The following is a 26,459-nucleotide window of genomic DNA, read 5'->3' on the forward strand; positions in this document are numbered from 1 at the left end:
CAAAACAATGAATATCAGGAAGATTAGCAATCTTTCTGTGAAAAAGAACAGAAAGGGCAGAGATTTGTCCTGTCAAGGAACTTGCGGACAGACCTTTATCTAAACCATCCTGAAGAAACTGTAAAAAAAAATTCTCGGAATTCTAAAAGAATGCCAGGAAAAAATGATGAGAAGAGACTAAGAAATAGAAGTCTTCCAGACTCTATAATATATCTCTCTAGATACAGATTTACGAACCTGTAACATAGTATTAATTACAGAGTCAGAGAAACCTCTTTGACCAAGAATCAAGCGTTCAATCTCCATACCCTTAAATTTAAAGATTTGAGATCCTGATGGAAAAAAGGACCTTGCGACAGAAGGTCTGGTCTTAACGGAAGAGCCCACGGTTGGCAAGAGGCCATCCGAAAAAGAATTCGTCCATGCTGGAGCTACCAGCAGAACAAACGAGCATTCCTTCAGAATCTTGGAGATTACTCTTGGAAGAAGAACTAGAGGCGGAAAGATATAGGCAGGATGATACTTCCAAGGAAGTAATAATGCATTCACTGCCTCCGCCTGAGGATCTCGGGGTCTGAACAGATACCTGGGAAGTTTCTTGTTTAGATGAGAAACCATCAGATCTATTTCTGTAAGTTCCCACATTTGAACAATCTGAAGAAATACCTCTGGGTGAAGAGACCATTCGCCCGGATACAACGTTTGACGACTGAGATAATCCGCTTCCTAATTGTCTATACCTGGGAAATGAACCGCAGAGATTAGACAGGAGCTGGATTCCTCCCAAACCAGAATTCGAGATACTTCTTTCATAGCCAGAGGACTGTGAGTCCCTCCTTGATGATTGATGTATGCCACAGTTGTGACATTGTCTGTCTGAAAACAAATGAACGACTCTCTCTTCAGAAGAGGCCAAGACTGAAGAGCTCTGAAAATTGCACGGAGTTCCAAAATATTGATCGGTAATCTCACCTCCTGAGATTCCCAAACCCCTTGTGCCATCAGAGACCCCCACACAGCTCCCCAACCTGTAAGACTTGCATCTGTTGAAATTACAGTCCAGGTCGGAAGAACAAAAGAAGCCCCCTGAACTAAACGATGGTGATCTGTCCACCACGTCAGAGAGTGTCGTACAATCGGTTTTAAAGATATTAATTGAGATATCTTTGTGTAATCCCTGCACCATTGGTTCAGCATACAGAGCTGAAGAGGTCGCATGTGAAAAATGAGCAAAGGAGATCGCGTCCGATGCAGCAGTCATAAGACCTAAAATTTCCATGCATAAGGTTACCAAAGGGAATGATTGTGACTGAAGGTTTTGACAAGCTGATATCAATGTTAGACTTCTCTTGTCTGACAAAGACAGAGTCATAGACACTGAATCTACCTGGAAACCTAAAAAGGTTACCCTTGTCTGAGGAATCAATGAACTTTTTTGGTAAATTGATCCTCCAACCATGATCTTGAAGAAACAACACAAGTCGATTCGTATGAGATTCTGTTAAATGTGAAGACTGAGCAAGTACCAAGATATCGTCCAAATAAGGAAATACCAATACCCTGTTCTCTGAATACAGACAGAAGGGCACCGAGAACCTTTGTAAAAATTCTTGGAGCTGATGCTAAGCCAAACGGTAGAGCCACAAAACTGGTAATGCTTGTCTAAAAAAGAGAATCTCAGAAACTAAAAGTGATCTGGATGAATCGGAATATGCAGATATGCATCCTGTAAATCTATTGTAGACATATAATGCCCTTGCTGAACAAAAGGCAGGATAGTCCTTACAGCTACCATCTTGAATGTTGGTATCCTTACATAACGATTCAATATGATAGATCCGGAACTGGTCTGAAGGAATTGACCTTCTTTGGTACAATTAAGAGAGAGAATAAAACCCCAGCCCCTGTTCCAGAACTGGAACTGGCATAATTACTCCAGCCAACTCTAGATCTGAAACACATTTCAGAAATGCTTGAGCCTTTGCTGGGTTTACTGGGACACGGGAAAGAAAAAAATCTCTTTGCAGGAGGCCTTAACTTGAAGCCAATTCTGTACCCTTCTGAAACAATGTTCTGAAACCAGAGATTGTGAACGGAATTGATCCAAATTTCTTTGAAAAGAACGTAAACTGCCCCATACCAGCTGAGCTGGAATGAGGGCCGCACCTTCATGGGGACTTAGGAGCTGGCTTTGGGTTTCTATAAGGCTTGGATATATTCCAAAGTGAAGAAGGTTTCCAAACTGATACCGCTCCTGAGGATGAAGGATCAGGCTTTTGTTCCTTGTTGTGATGAAAGGAACGAAAACAATTATTAGACCTAAATTTACCTCAGATTTTTTATCCTGTGGTAAAAAAGTTCCCTTCCTTCCAGTAACAGTTGAGATAAAAGAATCCAACTGATAACCGAATAATTTATTACCCTGGAAAGAAAGGGATAGCAAAGTTGACTTAGAAGACATATCAGCATTCCAGGTTTTAAGCCATAAAGCTCTTCTAGCTAAAATAGTTAGAGACATATACCTGACATCAATTCTAATGATATCAAAGATGGCATCACAAATAAAATAATTAGCATGTTATAGAATAATAATGCTATGAGAATTATGATCTGTTACTTGTTGCGCTAAAGCTTCTAACCAAAAAGTTGAAGCTGCAGCAACATCTGCTAAAAATATAGCAGGTGTAGAGACAGCCCCATTAACCTTAGGGATTTTGTCCCAAACTCTAATCTGTCAGATGGCACAGGATATAATTGCTTAAAACGTTTTAAAAGGAGTAAATGAATTACCCAAATTATTCCATTCCCTGGAAATTACTTCAGAAATAGCATCAGGGACAGGAAACACTTCTGGAATAACTACAGGAGATTTAAAAACCTTATTTAAACGTTTAGTTTTAGTATCAAGAGGACCAGAATCCTCTATTTCTAATGCAATTAATACTTCTTTAAATAAAGAACGAATAAATTCCATCTTGAACAAATACAAAGATTTATCAGCATCAACCTCTGAGACATAAACCTCTGAACCAGAAGAACCATTATCAGTATCAGAATGATGATGTTCATTTAAAAATTCATCTGAAAAAAGAGAAGTTTTAAAAGACTTTTATGTATACTAGAAGGAGAAATAACAGACATAGCCTTCTTAATGGATTTAGAAACAAAATCTCTTATGTTATCAGGAACACTCTGAGTATTAGATGTTGACGGAACAGCAACAGGTAATGTAACAGTACTAAAGGAAATTTTATCTGCATTAACAAGTTTGTCATAACATTTAATACAAACAACAGCTGAAGGAACAGATACCAAAAGTGATACACTTAGCTTTGGTAGCTCCAGCACCGGGCAGCGATTTTCCTGAAGTATCTTCTGACTCAGTTGCAACGTGGAACATCTTGCGATATGTAATAGAAAAAACAACATATAAAGCAAAATTGATCAAATTCCTTAAATGACAGTTTCAGGAATGGGAAAAAAATGCCAGTAAACAAGCTTCTAGCAACCAGAAGCAATAAATAATGAGACTTAAATAATGTGGAGACAAAAGTGACGCCCATATTTTTTTAGCGCCAAATAAGACGCCCACATTATTTGGCGCCTAAATGCTTTTGGCGCCAAAAATGACGCCACATCCGGAACGCCGACACTTTTGTCGCAAAAGAACGTCAAAAAATGACGCAACTTCCGGCGACACGTATGACGCCGGAAACAGAAAAAAAATTTTGCGCCAAAAAAGTCAGCGCCAAGAATGACGCAATAAAATGCAGCATTTTCAGCCCCCGCAAGCCTAACAGCCCACAGGGAAAAAGTCAAATTTTTAAGGTAAGAAAAAATTATTGATTCAAATGCATTATCCCAAATATGAAACTGACTGTCTGAAAATAAGGAATGTTGAACATCCTGAGTCAAGGCAAATAAATGTTTGAATACATATATTTAGAACTTTATAAAAAAGTGCCCAACCATAGCTTAGAGTGTCACAGAAAATAAGACTTACTTACCCCAGGACACTCATCTACATGTTTGTAGAAAGCCAAACCAGTACTGAAACGAAAATCAGCAGAGGTAATGGTATATATATAAGAGTATATCGCCGATCTGAAAAGGGAGGTAAGAGATGAATCTCTACTACCGATAACAGAGAACCTATGAAATAGACCCCGTAGAAGGAGATCATTGCATTCAAATAGGCAATACTCTCCTCACATCCCTCTGACATTCACTGCACGCTGAGAGGAAAACCGGGCTCCAACCTGCTGCGGAGCGCATATCAACGTAGAATCTAGCACAAACTTACTTCACCACCTCCATAGGAGGCAAAGTTTGTAAAACTGATTTGTGGGTGTGGTGAGGGGTGTATTTATAGGCATTTTAAGGTTTGGGAAACTTTGCCCCTCCTGTAGGAATGTATATCCCATACGTCACTAGCTCATGGACTCTTGCTAATTACATGAAAGAAACTGCATTTTTGCATCCTCGCGAGCCTAGTTTGCGTGCGAAAATTTTTGAAACACAAAGTCAAATTACAAGAACTGGAACCCTAGGTAAGAAAAAAATTATTAAAATAATCTTTCCAAACATAATTTCCATACTGAAACAGATATTGTGCAAAAGGGAAATATACCTAGACCTGACTCATGGCAAATATAAGCAAACACATATATTTAAAACTTTACAATATAATACAAAGCGCCAAACATAGCTGAGAGTGTCTTAAAAAATGATACATACTTACCAGAAGACACCCATCCACATATAGCAGACAACCAAACCAGTACTGAAAAATATCAGCAGAGGTAATGGTATAGGAATATAACGTCGATTTGAAAAGGGAGGCAGGGGGTGAATCCCTGCGACCGATTACAGAGAGCCCTTGAATAGATCTCCCATGGGTAAAACCATAAAATCATCAGCCAATACTCCCTTCACATCCCTCTGACAAACACTGTACTCTGAGTGGAATTGGGCTTCATAATGCTTAGAAGCGCCTTTCACAGAAGAAATCAAGCACAACTTACTTCACCACCTCGATAGGAGGCAAAGTTTGTAAAACTAAGGTGTGGCGGGAGATGTATTTATAGGCATTTTGAGGTTTGGGAAACTTTGCCCCCTCCTGGTAGGAATGTATATCCCATACGACTCTTGCCACTTACATGAAAGAAAGTAGTAACAGCAGCCATATCAGCAATAGAAACTGCTGGTCTAAAAAACTATATTCTGCTTGATGAAAAGCCCTTCTAAAGAAGGATTCTAACTTCCTATCTAAAGGGTCTTTAAAAGAAGAGCTATCTTCCAAATGAATAGTAGTACATTTAGCCAAAGTAGAAATGGCCCCATCCACTTTGGGAACAGTTCCCCAAGACTAAATGTTAGAAGGCAGTAAAGGATACATTTTCTTAAACCTTGCAGAAGGATTAAAAGGAATACCTGGTTTAGTCCATTCTCTGGAAACAATCTCAGAGACTGCATCAAGAATAAAAAAATACTTGAAAAGATTTAAACCTAGGTTTAAAAACAGTATCTATACTATTAACCGGCTTATTCATATCTATTTTAGGATCTTTAACCTCTAAAGTAAGCAAAATCTCCTTTAAAAGATAATTAATATGTTTAACTTTAAACGAAAAGGAGGATGATTCTGATTCATGATCATAAGTAGACCCCTGATTATTATTATTATCGGTTATTTGTAGAGCGCCAACAGATTCCGCAGCGCTATAAACAAAGGGGGAGTACAACAAAACAATTATAGGGTAGAGGGCCCTGCCAAGAGTTGCACTGTTGTAGTTAGCTCTTAAGAAGGTGATCTACAAACAGCTGGACTTTTAGGCTTACATGCTAAAAGGGTTCAGGGGATTGCAGTGGAGGAGAGGAACTGGTATTAGGAAAGGTTAGCGTAGGTTGTATGCGTCCCTGAACAGTAGAGTCTTTAGGGAGCACTTGAAGCTTTTAAAACTAGAAGAGAGTCTTGTGGAGCGAGGCAGAGAGTTCCACAAGATGGGAGCCAGTCTGGAGAAGTCCTGTAAACGGGAGTGTGATGAGGTGACAAGAGAGGAGGAGAGTAGGAGGTCATGAGCAGAGCGAAGGGGACGGGAGGGAGAGTATCTGGAGACAAGGTCTGAGATGTAGGGGGGAGCAGTGCAGTTGAGGGCTTTGTATGTAAGAGTGAGAGTTTTGTGTTTGATCCTAGAGGCAAGAGGAAGCCAGTGAAGGGATTGGCAGAGAGGCGCAGCAGATGAAGAGCGACGTGTAAGGAAGATGAGTCTGGCAGAGGCATTCATTATGGATTGTAAAGGAGCTAGGCGGCAGGCTGAGAGACCAGAGAGGACAGAGTTGCAGTAATCAAGGCGGGAAAGAATGAGAGAGTGGATTAAAATCTTAGTTGTGTCTTGTGTAAGGAAGTGTCTAATTTTAGAGATGTTTTTAAGGTGGAAGCGGCAGGCTGTAGCCAAGGACTGAATGTGAGGAGTGAAGGAAAGATCTGAGTCAAATGTGACCCCGAGACATCGGGCATGCGGGGTAGGGGTAATGATGGAGTTGTCGACAGTTATAGAGATATTGGGGGTGGAGATTTTGGAAGAAGGGGGGAAAAGGAGGAGCTCGGTTTTGGAGAGATTTAGCTTGAGGTAGTGAGAGGACATCCAGGAAGAGATGTGAGAAAGACAGTTAGTGACACGGGTTTAGCAAGGAGGGAGATAGTTCTGGTGCAGAGAAGTAGATTTGGGTGTCATCGGCGTACAAATGATATTGGAAACCGTGGGACGTAATTAGGGAACCTAGTGATGACGTATAGATTGAGAAGAGAAGGGGACCGAGGACAGAGCCTTGCGGTACTCCGACAGAAAGTGGTGACGGGGCAGAGGAGGCCCCAGAGAGGGCAACACTGAAGGTACGGTTTGACAGGTAGGAAGAGAGCCATGAAAGGGCTGTGTCACAGATGCCGAAGGATTGGAGGGTTTGGAGCAAAAGAGGGTGGTCGACAGTGTCAAAGGCTGCGGACAGATCAAGGAGGATAAGCAGAGAGAAGTGGCCTTTTGATTTAGCTGTAAGTAGGTCGTTGGTGACCTTAACAATAGCTGTCTCTGTGGAGTAATAGGGACGAAATCCAGATTGCAGCGGGTCAAGGAGGGAGTTTAACGTAAGGAAATGGGATAGGCGTGCATATACTAGTTTTTCGAGAAGCTTTGAAGCAAGAGGGAGGAGGGAAATAGGGCGGTAGTTGGATGGGGAGGTAGGATCAAGGGAAGGTTTTTTGAGGATAGGTGTGACCAGTGCATGTTTCATCGATGAGGGAAATGTACCAGTGCTGAGGGAGAGGTTGAAAATGTGTGTTAGTATAGGGGTAAGGGTAGCAGAGAGAGAGGGGAGCAGCTGTGAGGGGATAGGGTCAAGGGGACAGGTAGTGAGGTGAGAGCGTAGTATTAGTGCAGAAACTTCTTCCTCAGTAACAGGGGAGAATAAACTAAGTTTCGGGTTATGAGGGTTGATTATTAGAAAAAAACACTCCCTCTGAGGACTCAACAGCTTTACAACCAGAAACATTAACCTCAACAGGCTTATAAGCTAGAAGGTAAATTCTGAACTGACCTTTTACGCTTACTTGAAGGAGGCATGACCGCCAACGTTTCCTATACAGTAGCACGAATTAAGTAAATTGGAATGTTGTTTAAAATTGTATGCTCTATCTGAATCATGAAAGAACAAATTTGGGGTTTAAAGACCAATTGTTTACTGGCTATATAAGTAGATATTCCACTGTGTTACTGGTGAACAATGACACACTTCTCAAGCATAAAACAAAGGTTTTTTGTTCACTACAGAGGCATCCGTATTAAAAAAAAACAATAAACTGTGTACAGTTAAAATGCCCTCTTTTAAAAACAAAGAAAATAGTTTTAGTGGAAATGCATATTTCACTTATAAATCTTACATTTATAATGTGCTGTGTTTCTGTTAAACGGCTTGTGAATATAATTCACACTTACAAGGCAGAGTTTTGTAGGTAAAGTAACATTTTACTATTTTGAACTGTTTTGTATATATTGAACACTCCTTGCACTGCTCCTGTCCTACAAAGTGAGCAGTGCAAGTGTATTTACAGGCCAGTACATAAAGAAACGATACTGAATGTAAGAGAGATACAGTTACCAAAACGGCAGGCCAGCTAATCAGATGTTTATAGTTTCCCCCCCTTGTGCTTTTAAAGGACCATTTAATACAGTAGAACTAACTGCATAATCAGCAAATGCATAATACAACACATACTCTGGATATAAAAGGAGCAGTTAAAGAATTTCTGAACATTTTCAAAGAATTCATCCATTTCCCTGTATCATGTGAATTAATGGTTTTCTAATATATTTGATGTACATCTGCAGTCTCTATTTATGATGTGCAGTGTATGTGTAACCACATAGGAATAATGCAAGGCTGAAAATTAAAAATAAAAAAATGCTATTTTGACTCCTATCTTGTTATCCTATATATTTCTACACTCACAGACTATTTTATTACTCTCAGAAAATAACTAAGCTTTGTAGCCTAGCATTCTGCTACATCTGATATTATTTGCAGTTCTCCAAAATAGAGAGATGTGAGTTTTACAGTTTGGCCTAATGGGGTATGTAGTGTAACTTCCTACTTCATCAGAGGTTTCCCACCCTCTCTTCTAGCGCTCTTTCATAGTCCCTCAAATTTCATAACAATTGATCAATCAATGTTTTTCAGTATTGTTTATTTTCCATTACGGTTATATATATAGCATACCTAAGGTCACATCAATCTCCCAAATTGCATACCATTTTCTGATCAATCATAAAAATATATTAACAAATTGGATGGTATATGTGCAGCTTAAAGGGACAAAAAGGTTGAATTATGCATAATGTAAAACACTTATTTATTTATTATGCCCCCTTTCCTTATAATTTCAATCTGATACTTGTAGCTTTCCCCTTCCCTCAGAAAGGCTAGAGTGCATTATCTGGAATTCAGATCACTGCATAGTAGGAATGTGCATGTGTCTATATCGGTAGCAAACGAATGCTGAATATGTTGACAGCCAGCGGCATTTGGCTATTTCTTCTTCTAAAAATGCATCACACTTACACCAAGATTACAAGTTTTGCACTATACCGGGTGCGTAAACAACGCAAAAAAATGAGCGGTATTGCACTTTCCATAGCGCTGCCATTACAAGTTAAGCCAAAACCTTCTCTTGTTGTGCAGTATGGTGCGGTAAGCTCCATACCGCACAAAACCCAAGGCCTGACTTTATGTGCTCATGCATGCTTTCCCCCATAGACATCAATGGCAAGAAAGTGTCAGAAAAAACTAACAACTGCGATCGTGGAGATCGCCGTAACGCAACCTCATTGGGGAAAAGAACGTTAAGTTAAAATCTAACACCCTAACATAAACCACCAGTTTAAACACCCCTAATCCGCCGATACCCGACATCGCTGACACTAAATAAAATTATTTACCCCTAATCCGCGCCCCCCCCCCACATCGCAACACACTAAATTAAACTATTAACACCTAAAACTAACACCCCCCCTAATTTTAAATTTACAATATAACTTTTTCTTTAAATAAATAAAAACTATAAAGTAACCTAACATTACTATTTTAAAACAATAAAATGAACGAAAAATAAAATAACGCCTAGATTACGAGTTCACCGCTCACTTACCTGCAGCACTGCTATTACGGGTTTTTATCAACCCAGAGTTAACAGGCAAGGCTGAGAAAAAGTCTAACACCTGCAAAAAAGCAGCATAAAACTCAGTAACGCAACCCCATTGATTCCTATGGGGAAACACATTTTATGTTTACACCTAACAACCTAACATGAACCCCGAGTCTAAACACCCCTAATCTTACGCTTATTTAACCCTAATCTGCCGCCCCCAACATCGCCAACACCTACATTATACTTACTAACCCCTAATCTGCTGCTCCAGACATCGCTGCCACCTACATTATACTTATTAACCCCTAATCTGCTGCCCCCAACATCACCGACACCTACATTATATTTATTAACCCCTAATCTGCCGCCCCTAACATCGCCGCCACCTACATTTATTAACCCCTAATCTGCCGTCCCCGCCACTATTCTAAATTTTTTAACCCCTAAACCTAAGTCTAACCCTAACCAACACCCCTAACTTAAATATAATTCAAATAAATCTAAATAAAATTCCTATCATTACCTAATTATTCCTATTTAAAACTAAATACTTACCTATAAAATAAACCCTAAGATAGCTACAATATAAATAATAGTTACATTGTATCTAGCTTAGGGTTTATTTTTATTTTACAGGCAAGTTTGTATTTATTTTAACTAGGTAGAATAGTTACTAAATAGTTATTAACTATTTACTAACTACCTAGCTAAAATAAATACAAATTTACCTGTAAAATAAAACCTAACCTAAGTTACACTAACACCTAACACTACACTACAATTAAATAACTTACCTAAATTAAATACAATTAAATCAATTAAATACAATTAGCTAAATTACAAAAAAACACTAAATTACAGAAAATAAAAAACAAATTACAAGATATTTAAACTAGTTACACCTAATCTAAGAGCCCTATCAAAATAAAAAAGCCCCCCCCCAAAATAAAAAAAAACCCTAGCCTAAACTAAACTATCAATAGCCCTTAAAAGGGCCTTTTGCGGGGCATTGCCCCAAAGAAATCAGCTCTTTTACCTGAAAAAGAAATACAAACAACCCCCCAACAGTAAAACCCACCACCCACACAACCAACCCCCCAAATAAAACCCTAACTAAAAAAACCTAAACTCCCCATTGCCCTGAACAGGGCATTTGGATGGGCATTGCCCTTAAAAGTTCATTTAGCTCTATTTCGGCCCAAAGCCCTAACCTAAAAATAAAACCCACCCAATACACCCTTAAAAATCCTAACACTAACCCCTGAAGATCCACTTACCGGGAGAAGTCTTCATCCAAGCGGCAAGATGTCCTCAATGAAGCCGGCAGAAGTGGTCCTCCAGACAGGCAGAAGTCTTCACCCAGACGGCATCTTCTATCTTCATCCTTCCGACGCGGAGCGGCTCCATCTTCAAGACATCCGGCGCGGAGCATCCTCTTCAATCGACGTCGTCTTGCTGAATGAAGGTACCTTTAAATGACATCATCCATGATGGTGTCTGTTAGATTCCGATTGGCTGATAGAATTCTATCAGCCAATCAGAATTAAGGATGAAAAAATCCTATTGGCTGAAACAATCAGCCAATAGGATTGAACTTCAATCCTATTGGCTGATCCAATCAGCCAATAGGATTGAGCTCACATTCTATTGGCTGTTCCAATAAGCCAATAGAATGCAAGTTCAATCCTATTGGCTGATTGGATCAGCCAATAGGATTTTTTCAACCTTAATTCCGATTGGCTGATAGAATTCTATCAGCCAATCGGAATCTAAGGGACGCCATCTTGGATGACGTCATTTAAAGGTACCTTCATTCAGCAAGAAGACGTTGATTGAAGAGGATGCTCCGCGCTGGATGTCTTGAAGATGGAGCCGCTCTGCGTCAGAAGGATGAAGCTAGAAGATGCCGTCTGGGTGAAGACTTCTGCCTGTCTGGAGGACCACTTCTGCCAGCTTCGTTGAGGACATCTTGCCGCTTGGATGAAGACTTGTCTCGGTAAGTGGATCTTCGGGGGTTAGTGTTAGGATTTTTTAAGGGTGTATTGGGTGGGTTTTATTTTTAGGTTAGGGCTTTGGGCAGCAATAGAGCTAAATGCCCTTTTAAGGGCAATGCTCATCCAAATGCCCTTTTCAGGGCAATGGGGAGCTTAGGTTTTTTTAGTTAGGGTTTTATTTGGGGGGTTGGTTGTGTGGGTGGTGGGTTTTACTGTTGGGGGGGGTGTTTGTATTTCTTTTTCAGGTAAAAGAGCTGATTTCTTTGGGGCAATGCCCCGCAAAAGGCCCTTTAAAGGGCTATTGGTAGTTTAGGCTAGGGTTTTTTTTTTATTTTGGGGGGGCTTTTTTTATTTTGATAGGGCTCTTAGGTGTAATTAGTTTAAAGATCTTGTAATTTGTTTTTTATGTTCTGTAATTTAGCTAATTGTATTTAATTTATTTAATTGTATTTAATTTAGGTAAGTTATTTAATTGTAGTGTAATGTTAGTGTAACTTAGGTTAGGTTTTATTTTACAGGTAAATAAGTAAATAGTTAATAACTATTCTACCTAGTTAAAATAAATACAAACTTGCCTGTAAAATAAAAATAATCCCTAAGATAGCTACAATGTAACTATTAGTTATATTGTAGCTATCTTAGGGTTTATTTTATAGGTAAGTATTTAGTTTTAAATAGGAATAATTTAGGTAATGATAGTAATTTGTATTTAAATTTATTTAAGTTAGGGGGTGTTAGGGTTAGGCTTAGGTTTAAAGGGTTAATAAATTTAGAATAGTGGCGGCGACATTGGGGACGGCAGATTAGGGGTTAATAAGTATAATGTAGGTGGCGGCGATGTTGGGGGCAGCAGATTAGGGGTTAATAGGTATAATGTAGGTGGCGGCGATGTCCGGAGCGGCAGATTAGGGGTTAATAAGTATAATGTAGGTGGCGGCGATGTTAGGGGCGGCAGATTAGGGGTTAATAATATTTAACTAGTGTTTGCGAGGCGGGAGTGCGGCGGTTTAGGGGTTAATATGTTTATTCTAGTGGCGCGATGTCCGGAGCGGCAGATTAGGGGTTAATTTTATTTTAGTGTTTGCGATGCGGGAGGGCCTCAGTTTAGGGATTAATAGGTAGTTTATGGGTGTTAGTGTACTTTTTAGCACTTTAGTTATGAGTTTTATGCTACAGCTTTGTAGTGTAAAACTCATAACTACTGACTTTAAAATGCGATAGGAATCTTGGCGGTAGAGTGTGTACCGCTCACTTTTTGGCCTCCCAGGACAAACTCCGGCGCTATGCAAGTCCCATTGAAAAAAGACTATATGCAATTTGCGTAAGTTGGTTTGCGGTAAGGCCAAAAAAAGTGTGCAGTGCCCCTAAACCTGCAAGACTCGTAATACCAGCGGGCGTAAAAAAGCAGCGTTAGGACCTGTTAACGTTGCTTTTTCACCTTACCGCAAAACTCGTAATCTAGCCATTTATTACAAATTTAAAAAATCCTAACACTACGAAAAAATTCAAAAAAATTTACATTACAAAAAAATAAAAACTGTAAAATTACAAAAAATAATAAACGAAATTATCCAAAATAATAACAATTACACCAAATCTAATACCCCTATAAAAACAAAAAAGCCCCCCCCAAATAAAAACACCCCTAACCTAACAATAAAATACCAATAGCCCTTAAAAGGGCCTTTTGTAGAGCATTGCCCTAAGTTTAAAAGCTCTTTTACCTAAAAATTACAAAGTCCCCCTTACAGTAAACCCAACCACCACCCCCCCCTCAAAATAAAAAAAGCTAATTCTAAAAAAACCTAAGCTACCCATTTCCTCTAAAGGGGCATTGCACTTTAAAGGGCATTCAGCTCTTTTAATGCCCATCCCTAATCTTTAAAAAAAATAAACTAACACTAACCCCAGGAAATCTACTCACAGTTTCTGAAGTCTGGACATCCATCCTCATCCAGGTGGCGAGAAGTCTTCATCCAAGCGGCGATATCTTCATCCATCGCTGGGGCATTTTCTTTTTTAAGACACGATGAGTCCACGGATCATCTTAATTACTATTGGGATATTCACCTCCTGGTCAGCAGAAGGCGGCAATGAGCACCACAGCAAAGCTGTTAAATAGCTCCTTCCTTCCCTCCCACTCCAGTCATTCTCTTTGCCTACGTTAGTGATAGGAAGTGGTAAAGTGAGGTGTTAGTATACATTCTTCAATCAAAAGTTTATTATTTTTAAAGTAGTACAAGATTGTGCTGCTTTGTTCTAGGGTGTAGCCGTAGTCCATATCAGTCTCTTTAGTAGAGCTTTGGTGGCTTTAGAGCAATGGGAACTTGTGGGACATAATTCTCACTGCGCCTTCCATACTGATGCTGCCCTACTTCTGACATACTGAGAGTTCTTACTCAGTTTTCTTTTATCGCAGGTCCATAGGAGGGAGAAGACCTCTTAAACCTGGAGCTGCTTTCACTGTCGGGCAGATGAGGAGGTAAGTGCTGACATTAGTATCTGGGGGACAATTCTCAGACACGGAAGCACTTAACTCTTATGGGACCATAAAGAGACTCATGGATTGGGTACTTTATTAGACAGGCACTGGGCCTGATAGCTTTGGCTGTGTGGTTCTCATCTCCCGGCGCTTTTAGCAATTCATGCGACCGGGAGATGGCTGACTTTGGCACGCCCACGATGGGCGGTTCTAGGAAAAAATTTGCGCGCCGTTTCTGGCTTCCTTTTTCCTGTATTGAACAGTTTGCATGCTCTTTCTGTTTTTACTGTATGTATTCACTGCGCTCTTAATAAGCGCTTGTTTGGTCTCTGCTGTGCATCGCTTATAGAAGGGAGCGACATCCTTCAGAGGTCTGGATGTGTTGTTTATCCTGCAGAGTTCCGGTTCTGGGTACATCTCCTGTCTAAGCAGTAAGGCAGGCACCTCAGCAGGGTTCTGTTGAGGTGTAGAGGTGTACATAAGGGCTAATATTTAATACTGTATTAAATAAAAATAAAAAAAAGTTTTCCGGTTTAACACTTAAAGAGACAGTAACGTTTTTTGTCAGTTTTAAATTTGATCAAAAAATTGCCAAAATTTGTGAACTATTGTGAAGTTAAGATGGAGTCTTTGCAAGCTATCACTTTATGCTTTAATGCCAATGTGGAACCACCAATCCCTTTTTGTTCCTCATGTATTGAGAGGACTTTAAGCTATAGGGACAGACTTTTTGCTGAACCATCATTTACTAAAGAGGATGCTGTTCAGGAGTCTAATGCCAATGATCAATGTATACCGCAGCTTTCTCCTCAAGCGTCCCAAGGTTTACCGCCCTCACAAGCAGTGCCCTGCACTTCCGCTATAACTACTTCAGGGGTTACTTTACAAGGGGTTTCCCTCATGTCTTCTGCAGTTTCTGATGCGTTGTCTGCTTTTCCAATGTTGCAAGGAAAGCGTAAAAGGAAAACCAGGCATTCAGTAAGTTCTGATGCAATTGTTGCAATTTCGGAGGTACCCTCCCAAGGACACGAAGAGGAGGGTACTGCTGCAGTATCTGAGGGGGAAATCTCAGATTCAGAAAGTGCTTTGCCTCTGACAGATTCAAAGGTTGTAACCTTTAGGTTTAGACTAGAACACCTTCGCCTGTTTAGAGAGGTTTTAGTTACTCAGACGTATTTCCAGTTCCAAAGAGAGCTTCGGAGATTATTTCTAAGGAATGGGAGAGGCCAGGTATTCCTTTTTCTCCATCTCCTATTTTCAAAAAGATGTTTCCCATAGCTCACTCTGTTAAGGAGGCTTGGCAAACAGTTCCTAAGGTTCCTAAGGTGGAAGGGGTCGTTTCCACCTTAGCCAAGAGAACTACTATTCCCATAGAGGATAGTTGTGCTTTCAATGACCCTATGGATAAGAAGTTAGAGGGCCTTCTTAAGAAGATGTATGTTCACCAGGGTTTGCAATAGCAACCTGCTACGTGCATTGCTACAGTCGCTAGTGTGGCGGCCTATTGGTTTGATGCATTGTCTGAGTCTCTCAGGACTGAGACTTCCTTAGAAGAGATCCAGGACAGGATAAAGGCTCTGAAGCTTGCCAATGCCTTTATTACGGATGCTTCCCTTCAAATTATAAGGCTGGGAGCTAAGATTTCAGGTTTCTCTATTCTTGCCCGCAGAGCTTTATGGTTGAAACCTTGGTCTGCGGATGTGTCTTCTAAGTCTAAGCTTCTGGCTATTCCTTACAAGGGGAAGACCTTGTTTGGACCTGGCCTAACAGAGATTATCTCTGATATCACGGGAGGTAAGGGTCATCTTCTTCCTCAAGATAAGAGAAACAAGCAGAAAGGACGACAGAGTAATTTTCGTTCTTTTCGAAACTTCAAAGGAAATTCTTCCTCTTCCTCCTCTAAGCAGGTACAATCTAAGCCTGCATGGAGATCTAACCAGTCTTGGACTAAGGGAAAGCAGTCCAAGATGCCTGCTGTCGAATGCAAGACAGCATGAAGGGCATGCTCCCGATCCGGGACCGGATCTTGTAGGGGGCAGACTTTCTTTTTTCGCTCAGGTTTGGGTTCATGATGTTCAGGATCCCTGGGTAATAGAGATTGTGTCCCAGGGATACAGGCTGGAGTTCAAAAGCTTTCCTCCCAGAGGCAGATTTCTACTTTCAAGATTATCTGCAGACCTGATAAAGAGAGAGGCGTTCTTACATTGTGTAAGGGACCTGTCCGTCCTGGGAGTGATTGTTCCTGTTCCAGTTCAGGAACAGGGTCTGGGGTTTTATTCCAATCTGTTCGTGGTTCCCAAAAAGGAGGGAACCTTCAGACCGATTTTAGACCTCAAGAGCCTAAACAAATTCCTAAGGGTTCCGTCCTTCAAGACGGAAACTATTCGTTCCATTCTTCCCTTAATCCAGGAGGGTCAATTCATGACAACAGTGGATTTAAAGGATGCTTACCTGCATGTTCCTATTCACAGGGACCATCACAGGTTCCTAAGGTTTGCCTTCCAGGGCAAACACTTTCAGTTTGTGACTCTTCCTTTTAGCCTGGCCACTGCTCCCAGAATTTACACAAAAATTCTGGGGTCTCTTTTGGCGGTGCTTCGGTCACAGGGCATCGGGGTGGCCCCTTATATAGACGACATTCTGGTTCAGGTGCCAACCTTTCAACAAGCAGGATGTTACACCGACACAGTGTTATCTTTCCTGAGAACTCACGGGTGGAAAATAAATTTTGAAAAGAGTTCCTTAGTTCCAGACACAAGAGTAACTTTCTTGGGAACCATAATAGACTCTCTGTCTATGAAGAGTTTTCTGACAGAAGTCAGGAAATCAAAGATTGTCGATACTTGCCTAGTCCTTCAGTCTACTCCCCGGCCGTCAGTGGCTCAGTGTATGGAGGTAATCGGGCTGATGGTAGCGGCAATGGACATCATCCCGTTTGCTCGGTTCCATCTCAGACCTCTGCAGTTAAGCATGCTCAGACAATGGAACGGAGATTATGCGGACTTGTCTCCTCGAATATCTCTGGATCAGGAGACAAGGGATTCTCTTCTATGGTGGTTGTCTCTGGATCATCTCTCCCAAGGAACATGCTTTCGCAGACCAGCATGGGTGATTGTGACAACAGACGCCAGCCTTCTGGGATGGGGAGCAGTATGGGGTTCCCTAAAGGCTCAGGGAATTTGGACAAAGTCTATTCTTCCTATAAACATTCTAGAATTGAGAGCGATCTACAGTGCTCTTCTGGCCTGGCCTCAGTTATCCATGGTCCAGTTTATCAGGTTCCAGTCGGACAACATAACTTCAGTGGCTTATATCAATTATCAGGGAGGAACGAGGAGTTCCTTGGCGATGACAGAGGTAGTCAAGATAATGCAGTGGGCGGAGGCCCATTTTTGCTGTTTATCAGCGATCCACATCCCAGGGGTGGACAACTGGGAGACGGACTTCCTGAGCAGGCAGACCTTTCACCTGGGGGAGTGGGAGCTCCATCCGGAAGTGGTTTCCAACCTGATTCTCAAGTGGTGTCAGCCGGAATTTGATCTCATGGCATCGCGGCAGAATGCCAAGCTCCTGAGATACGGATTGAGGTCCAGAGACCCCCAGGCAGCTCTGATAGATGCTCTGGCAGTTCCTTGGACCTTCAAGCTAGCATACCTATTTCCTCAGTTTGCACTTCTTCCTCGGATAATAGCTCGAATCAAACAGGAGAGGGCCTCTGTGATTCTCATAGCACTGGCCTGGCCTCGCAGGATTTGGTATGCGGATCTGGTGAAGATGATGTCTCTGCCACCTTGGAGACTCCCGTTGAGGAAGGACCTTCTCATTCAGGGGCCCTTCCCTCATCCAAATTTAGTTTCTCTGAAGCTGACTGCTTGGAGATTGAACGCTTAATCTTATCCAAGCGGGGGTTTTCTGAGCCGGTCATAGAGACCATGATTCAGGCCCGTAAGACTGTAACTAGGAAAATTTACCATAAAGTTTGGCGTAAATATCTTTTTTGGTGTGAATCCAAGGGTTACTCATGGAGTAGAGCTAGGACTCCTAGAGGGTTTGGAGAAAGGTTTATCGACGAGTTCCCTAAAGGGTCAGATCTCAGCTTTATCTATTTTGTTACACAAACGTCTGGCGGATGTTCCAGATGTACAGTCTTTTTGTCAGGCCTTGGTCAGAATCAGGCCTGTGTTTAAACCAGTTACTCCTCCTTGGAGTCTTAATTTAGTTCTCAGAGTCCTTCAGGGGGTTCCGTTTGAGCCTATGCATTCCTTAGATATTAAGTTATTATCTTGAAAGGGTTTTGTTTCTTCAGCTCGTAGAGTGTCAGAGCTCTCGGCATTGCAGTACGGATCTCCTTACCTTATTTTCCATTCAGATAAGGTAGTGTTGCGTACTAGATTAGGATTTCTTCCTAAGGTTGTTTCTGATTGGAACATTAATCAGGAGATTGTTGTTCCTTCTTTGTGTCCTAATCCTTCTTGTAAGAAGGAACGTCTTCTGCACAATTTTGATGTGGTCCGTGCTTTAAAGTTTTACCTGCAGGCGACTAAGGATTTTCGTCAGTCTTCTTCTCTGTTTGGGGTTTTCTCTGGAAAACATAAGGGACAGAAAGCTACGGCTACTTCTCTTTCTTTTTGGCTGAGGAGTATCATACGTTTTGCATATGAGACTGCTGGACATCAGCCTCCCGAGAGGGTTACAGCTCATTCCACGAGGGCTGTTGCTTCCTCATGGGCATTCAAAAATGAAACTTCTATGGAACAAATTTGCAAGGCTGCAACTTGGTCCTCTCTTCACACTTTTTCAAGGTTTTACAAATTTGACACTTTTGCTTCGGCTGAGGCAGCTTTTGGGAGAAAGGTTCTTCAAGCAGTGGTGCCTTCCATTTAGGTTCCCTGTCTTGTCCCTCCCGTATCATCTGTGTACTCTAGCTTGGGTATTGGATGCCAATAGTCTCATTTGAGAATTTAAAGTTCCCCAGGACTCCCCATAGGTAGTCCCAGCGGATTCGGTCAAATGCCTTCTCGGCATCAAAGGAGATGACCGACAGAGGCTTGTTGTATTTGGAGGATAGGCTTAGTATGTTGAGCAAACGTCTTATGTTATCAGGGCCCTCCCTATGGGGTACAAATCCTACTTGGCCCGGATTAATAAGGTGGGGAAGCAGACAAGAAATACGATTAGCTAGTAGTTTAGAGTAGATTTTTATGTCTACGTTAATAAGAGATATCGGCCTGTAACTGGAACATAGTGATGGGTCTTTATTAGGTTTGGGGATGGTGATAATGGTGGCCTCTAAGAATTCCTTTTTAAAGCAGCCTTCCTCTCTTGCTAAATTAAAGAGTTTAAGTAATAGAGCGGATAATTTGCGCATATAAGTCCTATAAAAGTGTGCTGGGTAACCGTCAGGTCCCGGGGCTTTAAATGACTTCAAGTTTTTAACAACATGTTGAATCTCTTTAAGGGTGAACGGGGGGGAGTTCAGTGAATCACACTGTTCATGGGAGAGTGAAGGGAGTTTGAGTGATTCTAGTAATGTGCGGATGTGTTCTGGGGGGGTTGTTTGGGGTTTGTCGGAGCTCTCTAGGTTGTACAGGTCCGAGTAGAAATTCGCAAATTCTTTACCTATTTGAGACGGGAGTCTGAATCTTAAATCTGAGCGTCGACTATGATGAATACGTGTTGAACCTACCCTGTGTCTGATTTTGTTGGCTAGGAGGGTGTCAGCCTTGTTGCTTTTGTAGTAGAATAATTGTTTCATCTTGGTTAGGGTAATTTGAGTTCTGCGGAGTTCAATTTGGGAAATGTGATTTTTGATGTCGTAATCTGAAGCGTTATGGGCATGGTGGGGGCGCCCTCGGTTCAATGTTTCTTTGATGTGGGCTTGTGATAGGGAGAAACCTGCCTGTTTACTGAGATAAGTTTGTTTTCTGATCAGGAGTCCCCTAATGGTAGCTTTCGCGGCCCCCCATAAAGTATCGTCTCATACTAGTGAGTTGTCATTGGTATGTATGAAATGGGTAATGTTTCTGCGGAGTTCTTCTCTGAAGGGGATGTCTGACAGAAGGTGGTGAGGCATACACCAGGAAGGTCTAGTGTATGAGTTGTTTTCTGAAAGGATATCAGAGTGGACATGGTCAGACCAAGTTCAAAGTGAAATGTTGGTGCGTTTGACTAAATCCAGTGTATCTGCGGTGCAGAAAATGTTGAGTCGAGAATACACTTTGTGTGGGTGTGAATAGTGTGTGTAGTCTTTATCTTTGGGGTGAAGTGATCTCCAGACATCGTAGTATCCATAACATGACATTATGTAGCGGAATTTAGAGTCTAGGTGTTCGGCTGGTGGGTGAGGTTTATCTCTTACAGAGGTTTTCCTATCTGTTTTGGGTCCCAGACCATATTGAAGTCCCCTGCTAAGACAACTCTACCCTGTTTGGATTGGTCTATTATATACAAAATCTTCTTCAGGCAGGTAGGTTGGTGAGTGTTTGTTAGATATATTGAGGCTAGTGTGTAGGCTACATGATTCAGTCTGCATATGATGATTAGGTATCTTGCTTGTGGATCTTTGATGACCTGAATTAACTCGTAAGCTAGTCTCTTGTGTAGCAAAATGGCAGTCCCTCTGGCCTTTTTAGAGAATGGGCAAATTCGATTTTAGTGTACTCCTTGGAGGTAAACCTAAGGGGTTCATTATGTGACCATTGAGTTTCCTGGAGGAAAACAATGTCAGGGTTGTGATGTTTAAGGGATCGTAATAGTAAGCTACGTTTGTGTGGGGAGACCCTGAGTAGTTGAGGATGCCAAAAAGGTTTGGTTGTCTTTGGTAATAATGAGTCTAGTAGGGTAACCCCACCTGTACTTTATGTTGGCTTTGCGGAGAGTGAAGGTAACAGACTGGAATAGTCTGCGTTGCTGGAGGGTGTGGGCCAAAATATCAGGAAAGAGTTGGATGTCTTTAAACATTTCAGTTAAAGTTGGTTTTTTGAAAGCAGCTTGCATCAACTTATCTTTGTATAGGAAGCTGTGAAAGCATATAATCACATCTCTTGTCTGGAGACACTGCTTTTGAATGGAGTGCCCTGTGTGCTCTTTCCATAGTACTGGTTAGACCCTCAGGTGAGCCCACCAGTTCCTTGTATAGTGCCTGAAGGTAGTCGTGCAGTTCAGTTGGGGTGACACTTTCTGGAATGCCCCTAAATCGCACGTTATTGCGTCTGGCCTGATTCTCCACATCCGTCAGTTTGGACTCAAGTTGTGATATTTGGTCGGTTAAGCATTCCGAATAGGAAAGTAGGCTTGTTTGATCCACAGCCATATCATCCTGTTTAATACGAGTGATGTGTGAGCGGCCGCTCCAAGCTCTCCGGTCGGCATCGACTTGCTGGCTCAGGCGGATGACGTCATAGGCGTTGCCGTAACTGCAGCTACATTAACCGAAGTACTCACGGTGACAGGGTGCTATGCCAGGGAGGCAATGAATCAAATTGCCAATTATTGCAACATAGAAAATAAAAATTCTGGAAGCACATAGCATTAAAACTTCAAAAATTCTTTATTTTCAATTGAGGCATACAGGTATAACTCGGAGTAAACGCCTGACGCTTTTCACGCCCCCTAGTGGCGTTTCATCATGAAACGCCACTAGGGGGCGTGAAACACGTCAGACGTTTACTCCGAGTTATACCTGTATGCCTCAATTGAAAATAAAGAATTTTTGAAGTTTTAATGCTATGTGCTGCCAGAATTTTTATTTTCTATATCATCCTGTTTACGCTCCAGTGCCTCCACTCTCTCCGATTTCTGAAATTTCTTTTTTGAGCTCAGCAGAGCTCCGCTGTATTTCCTGGGTTATAGAACGTGTCTGGAGATTCAGCATTTTTTTAAATGTAGTTTCTGTGATGACATGTTGAGATGATATGGTGGAATGCGTGCTGGACTGGTACTCCTTGTCTTGTGAATCCAGATCACTCAGATCTCTATGGGTCTCCATGTTTGGATCTGCGATGGGCTGGGAAAAGTGATCAAATACTGTTTTTTTTTTTTTGTTTGGAATGGGTTTTAGAATGCTTCCTAGTAGTGTGAGGCATTTTGTAGGACTCCCAAGTCCGATCTAGGTCCCAAGGGTCTTATGATACTCTACGGTGGTATGCACCCCGATAGTTTTATTGGGCATAGATGGAAAAATTAGGTCTAACAGCACATGGATATACAAATACTACACCCAAACGTTAGAGCGGGGCTGGATGGCATCTCTTCGGCACCTCTACCTCATGATATAAGTGGAATTGCCAAATAGCAGAGCGGTGGGTATAGGGCGAATATGCCCCTGGTGCCAAGGGGGCACCACTAGAGATGGAGAGTGAAGGGATAGGTAGGATGCAGGACATGTCCGCCCCGCCCCCCCTCAGGAATTTGTGGTACTTCCCTTCCGGGGGGAAAGGGGTTAGGGATATGACCTGCTCAGACTAGCTGGAGGCGGGAAAGGGTGAGAAGAGAGAGAGTCCGCGAACCGCCGCCCTAGGTGATAATAATAGGCTATACCACAATACACAGTTGAGAAAACACTAACAATATACAATATAATGTTGCAAAGAAATACTGGTTAGTTACAAAGGTAAATCACTGATATATTAAGGTCTCCCACTGGCACTGCCTTTCCCTAGGGGAAAGGGGATACTACCTGTTGCCAGGAGTGGAAAAGGTTATGGGGAAGTGAAGGGATAGGAGAGAGGTGTGCAAGTGGTTCCCATCGATTACAGCAGGGCAATAATCAACAATTAAAGAAGCAAATAACACAGACTAGGTACAAATAAACAGTGTGTCGTGCTCATCAATGCCCGGGGAAAAGGGGATATGACCCAGAGGAAGGGAAAAACGGATGTGGAAGTGACCAACCTGGGAGGGCCCAGGCAGGAAAGGGTGAGGTGAGAGGGGGTCACAGAGGCTCACAAAATTAGCTGTACTTTATTTTGCCAACCTAGGATGGATTAGTGCTAGTGGCAAGCATTTAGGATTGGGAGAAACAGAAAAAGAACACAATTCACCAGTATACCAGATGCAGACTTCTCATAAGGGTTGTGTGTTAGGCTGGTATAGGAAGAAGTTGACACAAATGGCTGCTTGGTATACTTATACTGAGGCCATTGGGAGATAAGCAGTCTCATTCAGGTTCATGTGGGGGTGGCCTCTGGAAAGATGTTGGGGGATGTGAAGGTAAAGGGCTGAGGCCCAGGAACACAGCCTTAGCAAGTCAAGTCAGGGGGGGCCCTATCACTGTGTTAATGTCACATGTGGTATTTCTCACCCTGTCTCCAGCAATCTAGTGTAGCCCCTGAGTTTCCCTGCCTGCAGTGTTGTCTCTGTGCTCTCCGGCTTCCCTAGGAGGGATTAGATCTCAGGAGGGTTGCAAAGGAGCAGGTCAGACCTCCTTCGGTCCTAGATGCAGGTTAAGTTCTCCATCAGAATTCTTTTGCTGATCTGGCCTTTAGCACAGCAGATGGAAACAAGATGGTGGCTGTTTGCGCCAATCCGCCTGGCGCCAATGTCTCGGAGACCTTCCAACGATAGCATCTAACGGTCCAGACAGCCACAAGGGGTGCTTCCCAGTCGGTCTCCCAGCTGGGTCTAATAATCCGAAGGCAGATTCAGGTATGTCTCGGGCGTCGGTCAGGCCCTCTGGGAACCCCCGTAGTCACGAAGCCTCGGTCCGTAAGTTTTCTTGTGGGGAGGTTGCTCCCTTGCTCTTTTCCCTGAACTCGTCACTGCTGCAGACCTTGTCACTCCAGAGCGGAGCCCCGACCCTCCGTAGTTGCCAGCAGGCACCGGTAGTGGAAGTCCCTGTTGTAGGGTGCCGGATGCGGCCCTCAGCCCTGGCTCCAAGTTGACGTCTGGGAGTTAGGTGGGCCAGCTGTCCCGTCTTTAGCGTAGTTGAGGTGCCAAAAAACAGTTGTCAAGGTGCAGGCTTATAGGTGCCAGCCACAAAAAGTAGAGAGCCAGCACTTTTTACTGGTTTTGTGAGGTAAATGGGTAAATGTGTAACGGAGCTCTCCTCTGCAGCTTCCACTCGGCTTGGCAGTTAGCTCTGCCCCGTTTATTTTATTAGTAGCAATGTGGGGGGCCGGTGGTTTAGTCGTTAATAGGTTTATTATAATAGTAGCGATGTGGGGGGGCGGCTGTTTAGGGTTAATAGGTTTATTATAGTAGTAGCGATGTGGGGGGCTGACGGTTTAGGGGTTAATAGCTTTATATAGTGTTGACTATGTGGGTGGGCGGCCGATTAGGGGTTTATACGTTTAATATAGTATTTGCAATGTGGGAGGGTGGCAGTTTAGGGGTTAATATTTAGTTTATGTACTTTGTAACATTTTAGTTATGAGTTTTGTTTAGCAAAATCCATAACTACTGGTCTCAGATCGCAGTATGGATCAGGGCGGTATAGACCATAACGCAAACATTTTAGCCGGACCGCACAACCTGTAACACGGCGCTATGGAAATCCCGAACTAAAATGTCATTTTTTTGAGTGCAGAATGGACGTTGCGTTACAGGCTAAAATGCTTTCGGTATAGCTATACCGCAGCAACTTGTAATACGGGAGACCTGCCATTCCACGAACAATGGCCAATTTTTCAGCGATATAGCCGTACCGCACTGTAACGCAAAACTTGTAATTTAGATGTAAGATCTGTGTAAATCCAGATCTTAGTGTGTTGCTCTTTCAAAAAAAGAAATCCACCTCTAAAAATAACCAAATGCCACTGGCGGTTGCCATATTCTGCATTTGTTTGCTACCAAAATAGACGGATGCACATATATCTGTCCCTTAATAAACAGAATTACAATTTAATTTTTTTAACATATTTATTTTATATGCTGATGTTTTGCAGTAAATCGGGGGATGTATACGAAAAAATTATTTTTGCTAATACTGTACAAGTATAATTAAAAAATGATTCTGTTCAAAATTGAAATGCATGTATGCACATTTCATTTTGAACATCATGTCCTTTTAACTGACTAACCACTTTTGATGCATTTAAGGTCTATTCTTTTTGTCATCTGTAAAAACTATTAGTTTATCATGAATTGATTTAAAAGCAATAAAAATAGCACTAGATATATAATAATGTGAAAACTAATACAAAAAAAATGTAGCCGTTAATATTTTTTAGCTCACTAAATTTCTTTCATTTCAGGAAGAGCTTATCTCAGACCACACAACGTACCTTCACCAACATCCTGAAATGAAGATACTCCTGGCTGATTTTATGCAATTCTTGCTTCTGCGGAAACCTGACGATGTAGTTTCTTTTGCTGCAGATTTTTTTGGATCATTCTCATCAATAAAGGAGAGAGAAGACACCTTCCGTTCTTCCCATCTGTCTAGCCCATTTCACAACCATAAAAGACACTGCAATCAGGAGTAAATTTGAATTACTCGTCTATATAAAGTCTTTTCCAATGCATTCCAGAGCTGCAAATTGTCATACAATGTTCATTATCTCTAAAAGGGAGCAACAAAAAGACAATATTCTATTTCTTTATTTTAAATAAAAAGCCCAAAAATCAAAAGAAAAAACATATTTCAGACACTACAGTCTTCATAAGTGATTATTTCTTGTGAAAAGTGCAAAAGGGTTAATATCTCCTTAGGGGAATTATTGAACAGGGGGGGATAATAATTTTATGTGTTTATTTGATTTTATGCTGCTTTATGTGTGAGATGTTATAGGCTAATAGGCTGTTATGGAATATACAGGTTTCACTTTGAGAGCCATGCAGATTACAAGCTTGGCACGCTTTCTCTCATAGCAGGGACGGTCCTGCATTGTGCACTATCAGAGAGGAGTCATACATCTCTGTACTGTGAGTGCCTCAGCCATTAGAGTATAGAGGTGCCGTTATTTTATTAAAGAAAAAAAAAAAAAGTTTTATCTCTCTAGTTCTCCGGTTATTGCACTAGTGATGGAGGATTCGGTTTCTTTAGAGGGCACTCCCTCTATTCCTAAAGAACAATTCCTGTTTATATGGTGAGGAGGCCCTAGTTCCCCCTCTCAATTATGTTCCATATGCCTTGATAATGTGATAATATCAAACATGTTTGATACCACAGGGTTATCGTACAGTGAGGTGTGTACCCTACATTGTTATCTCTATACACATGCAGTTTTCCCGTAGAATTGTTGATCCTCCATCTGGAGGGGGCCTTTTTTCTACAGACGTTACTGCGCAGTCCAGACGGCGGTGTCTGCTGCCATAATGCTTTACCTCGCCCTGCTAAGCGCAA

At 41.8% G+C, this 26,459-nt stretch overlaps 1 protein-coding gene across 1 annotated transcript in view; it reads left to right on the forward strand.

The window, feature by feature from the left end:
• Window positions 1-25,764, forward strand: part of CATIP (ciliogenesis associated TTC17 interacting protein) — a 104,303-nt gene extending 78,539 nt beyond the window's left edge. Inside the window, exon 10 of the mRNA XM_053689806.1 lies at window positions 25,369-25,764. Within this exon, the coding sequence (XP_053545781.1) occupies window positions 25,369-25,599 (231 nt within the window). The 3' untranslated portion in view covers window positions 25,600-25,764. The remainder of the gene's footprint in view (window positions 1-25,368) is intronic.
• The last annotated feature ends 695 nt before the right edge of the window (window positions 25,765-26,459 follow it).

This window comes from Bombina bombina, chromosome 1, assembly GCF_027579735.1.
Source record: "Bombina bombina isolate aBomBom1 chromosome 1, aBomBom1.pri, whole genome shotgun sequence".
Taxonomy (NCBI): Eukaryota; Metazoa; Chordata; class Amphibia; order Anura; family Bombinatoridae; genus Bombina; species Bombina bombina.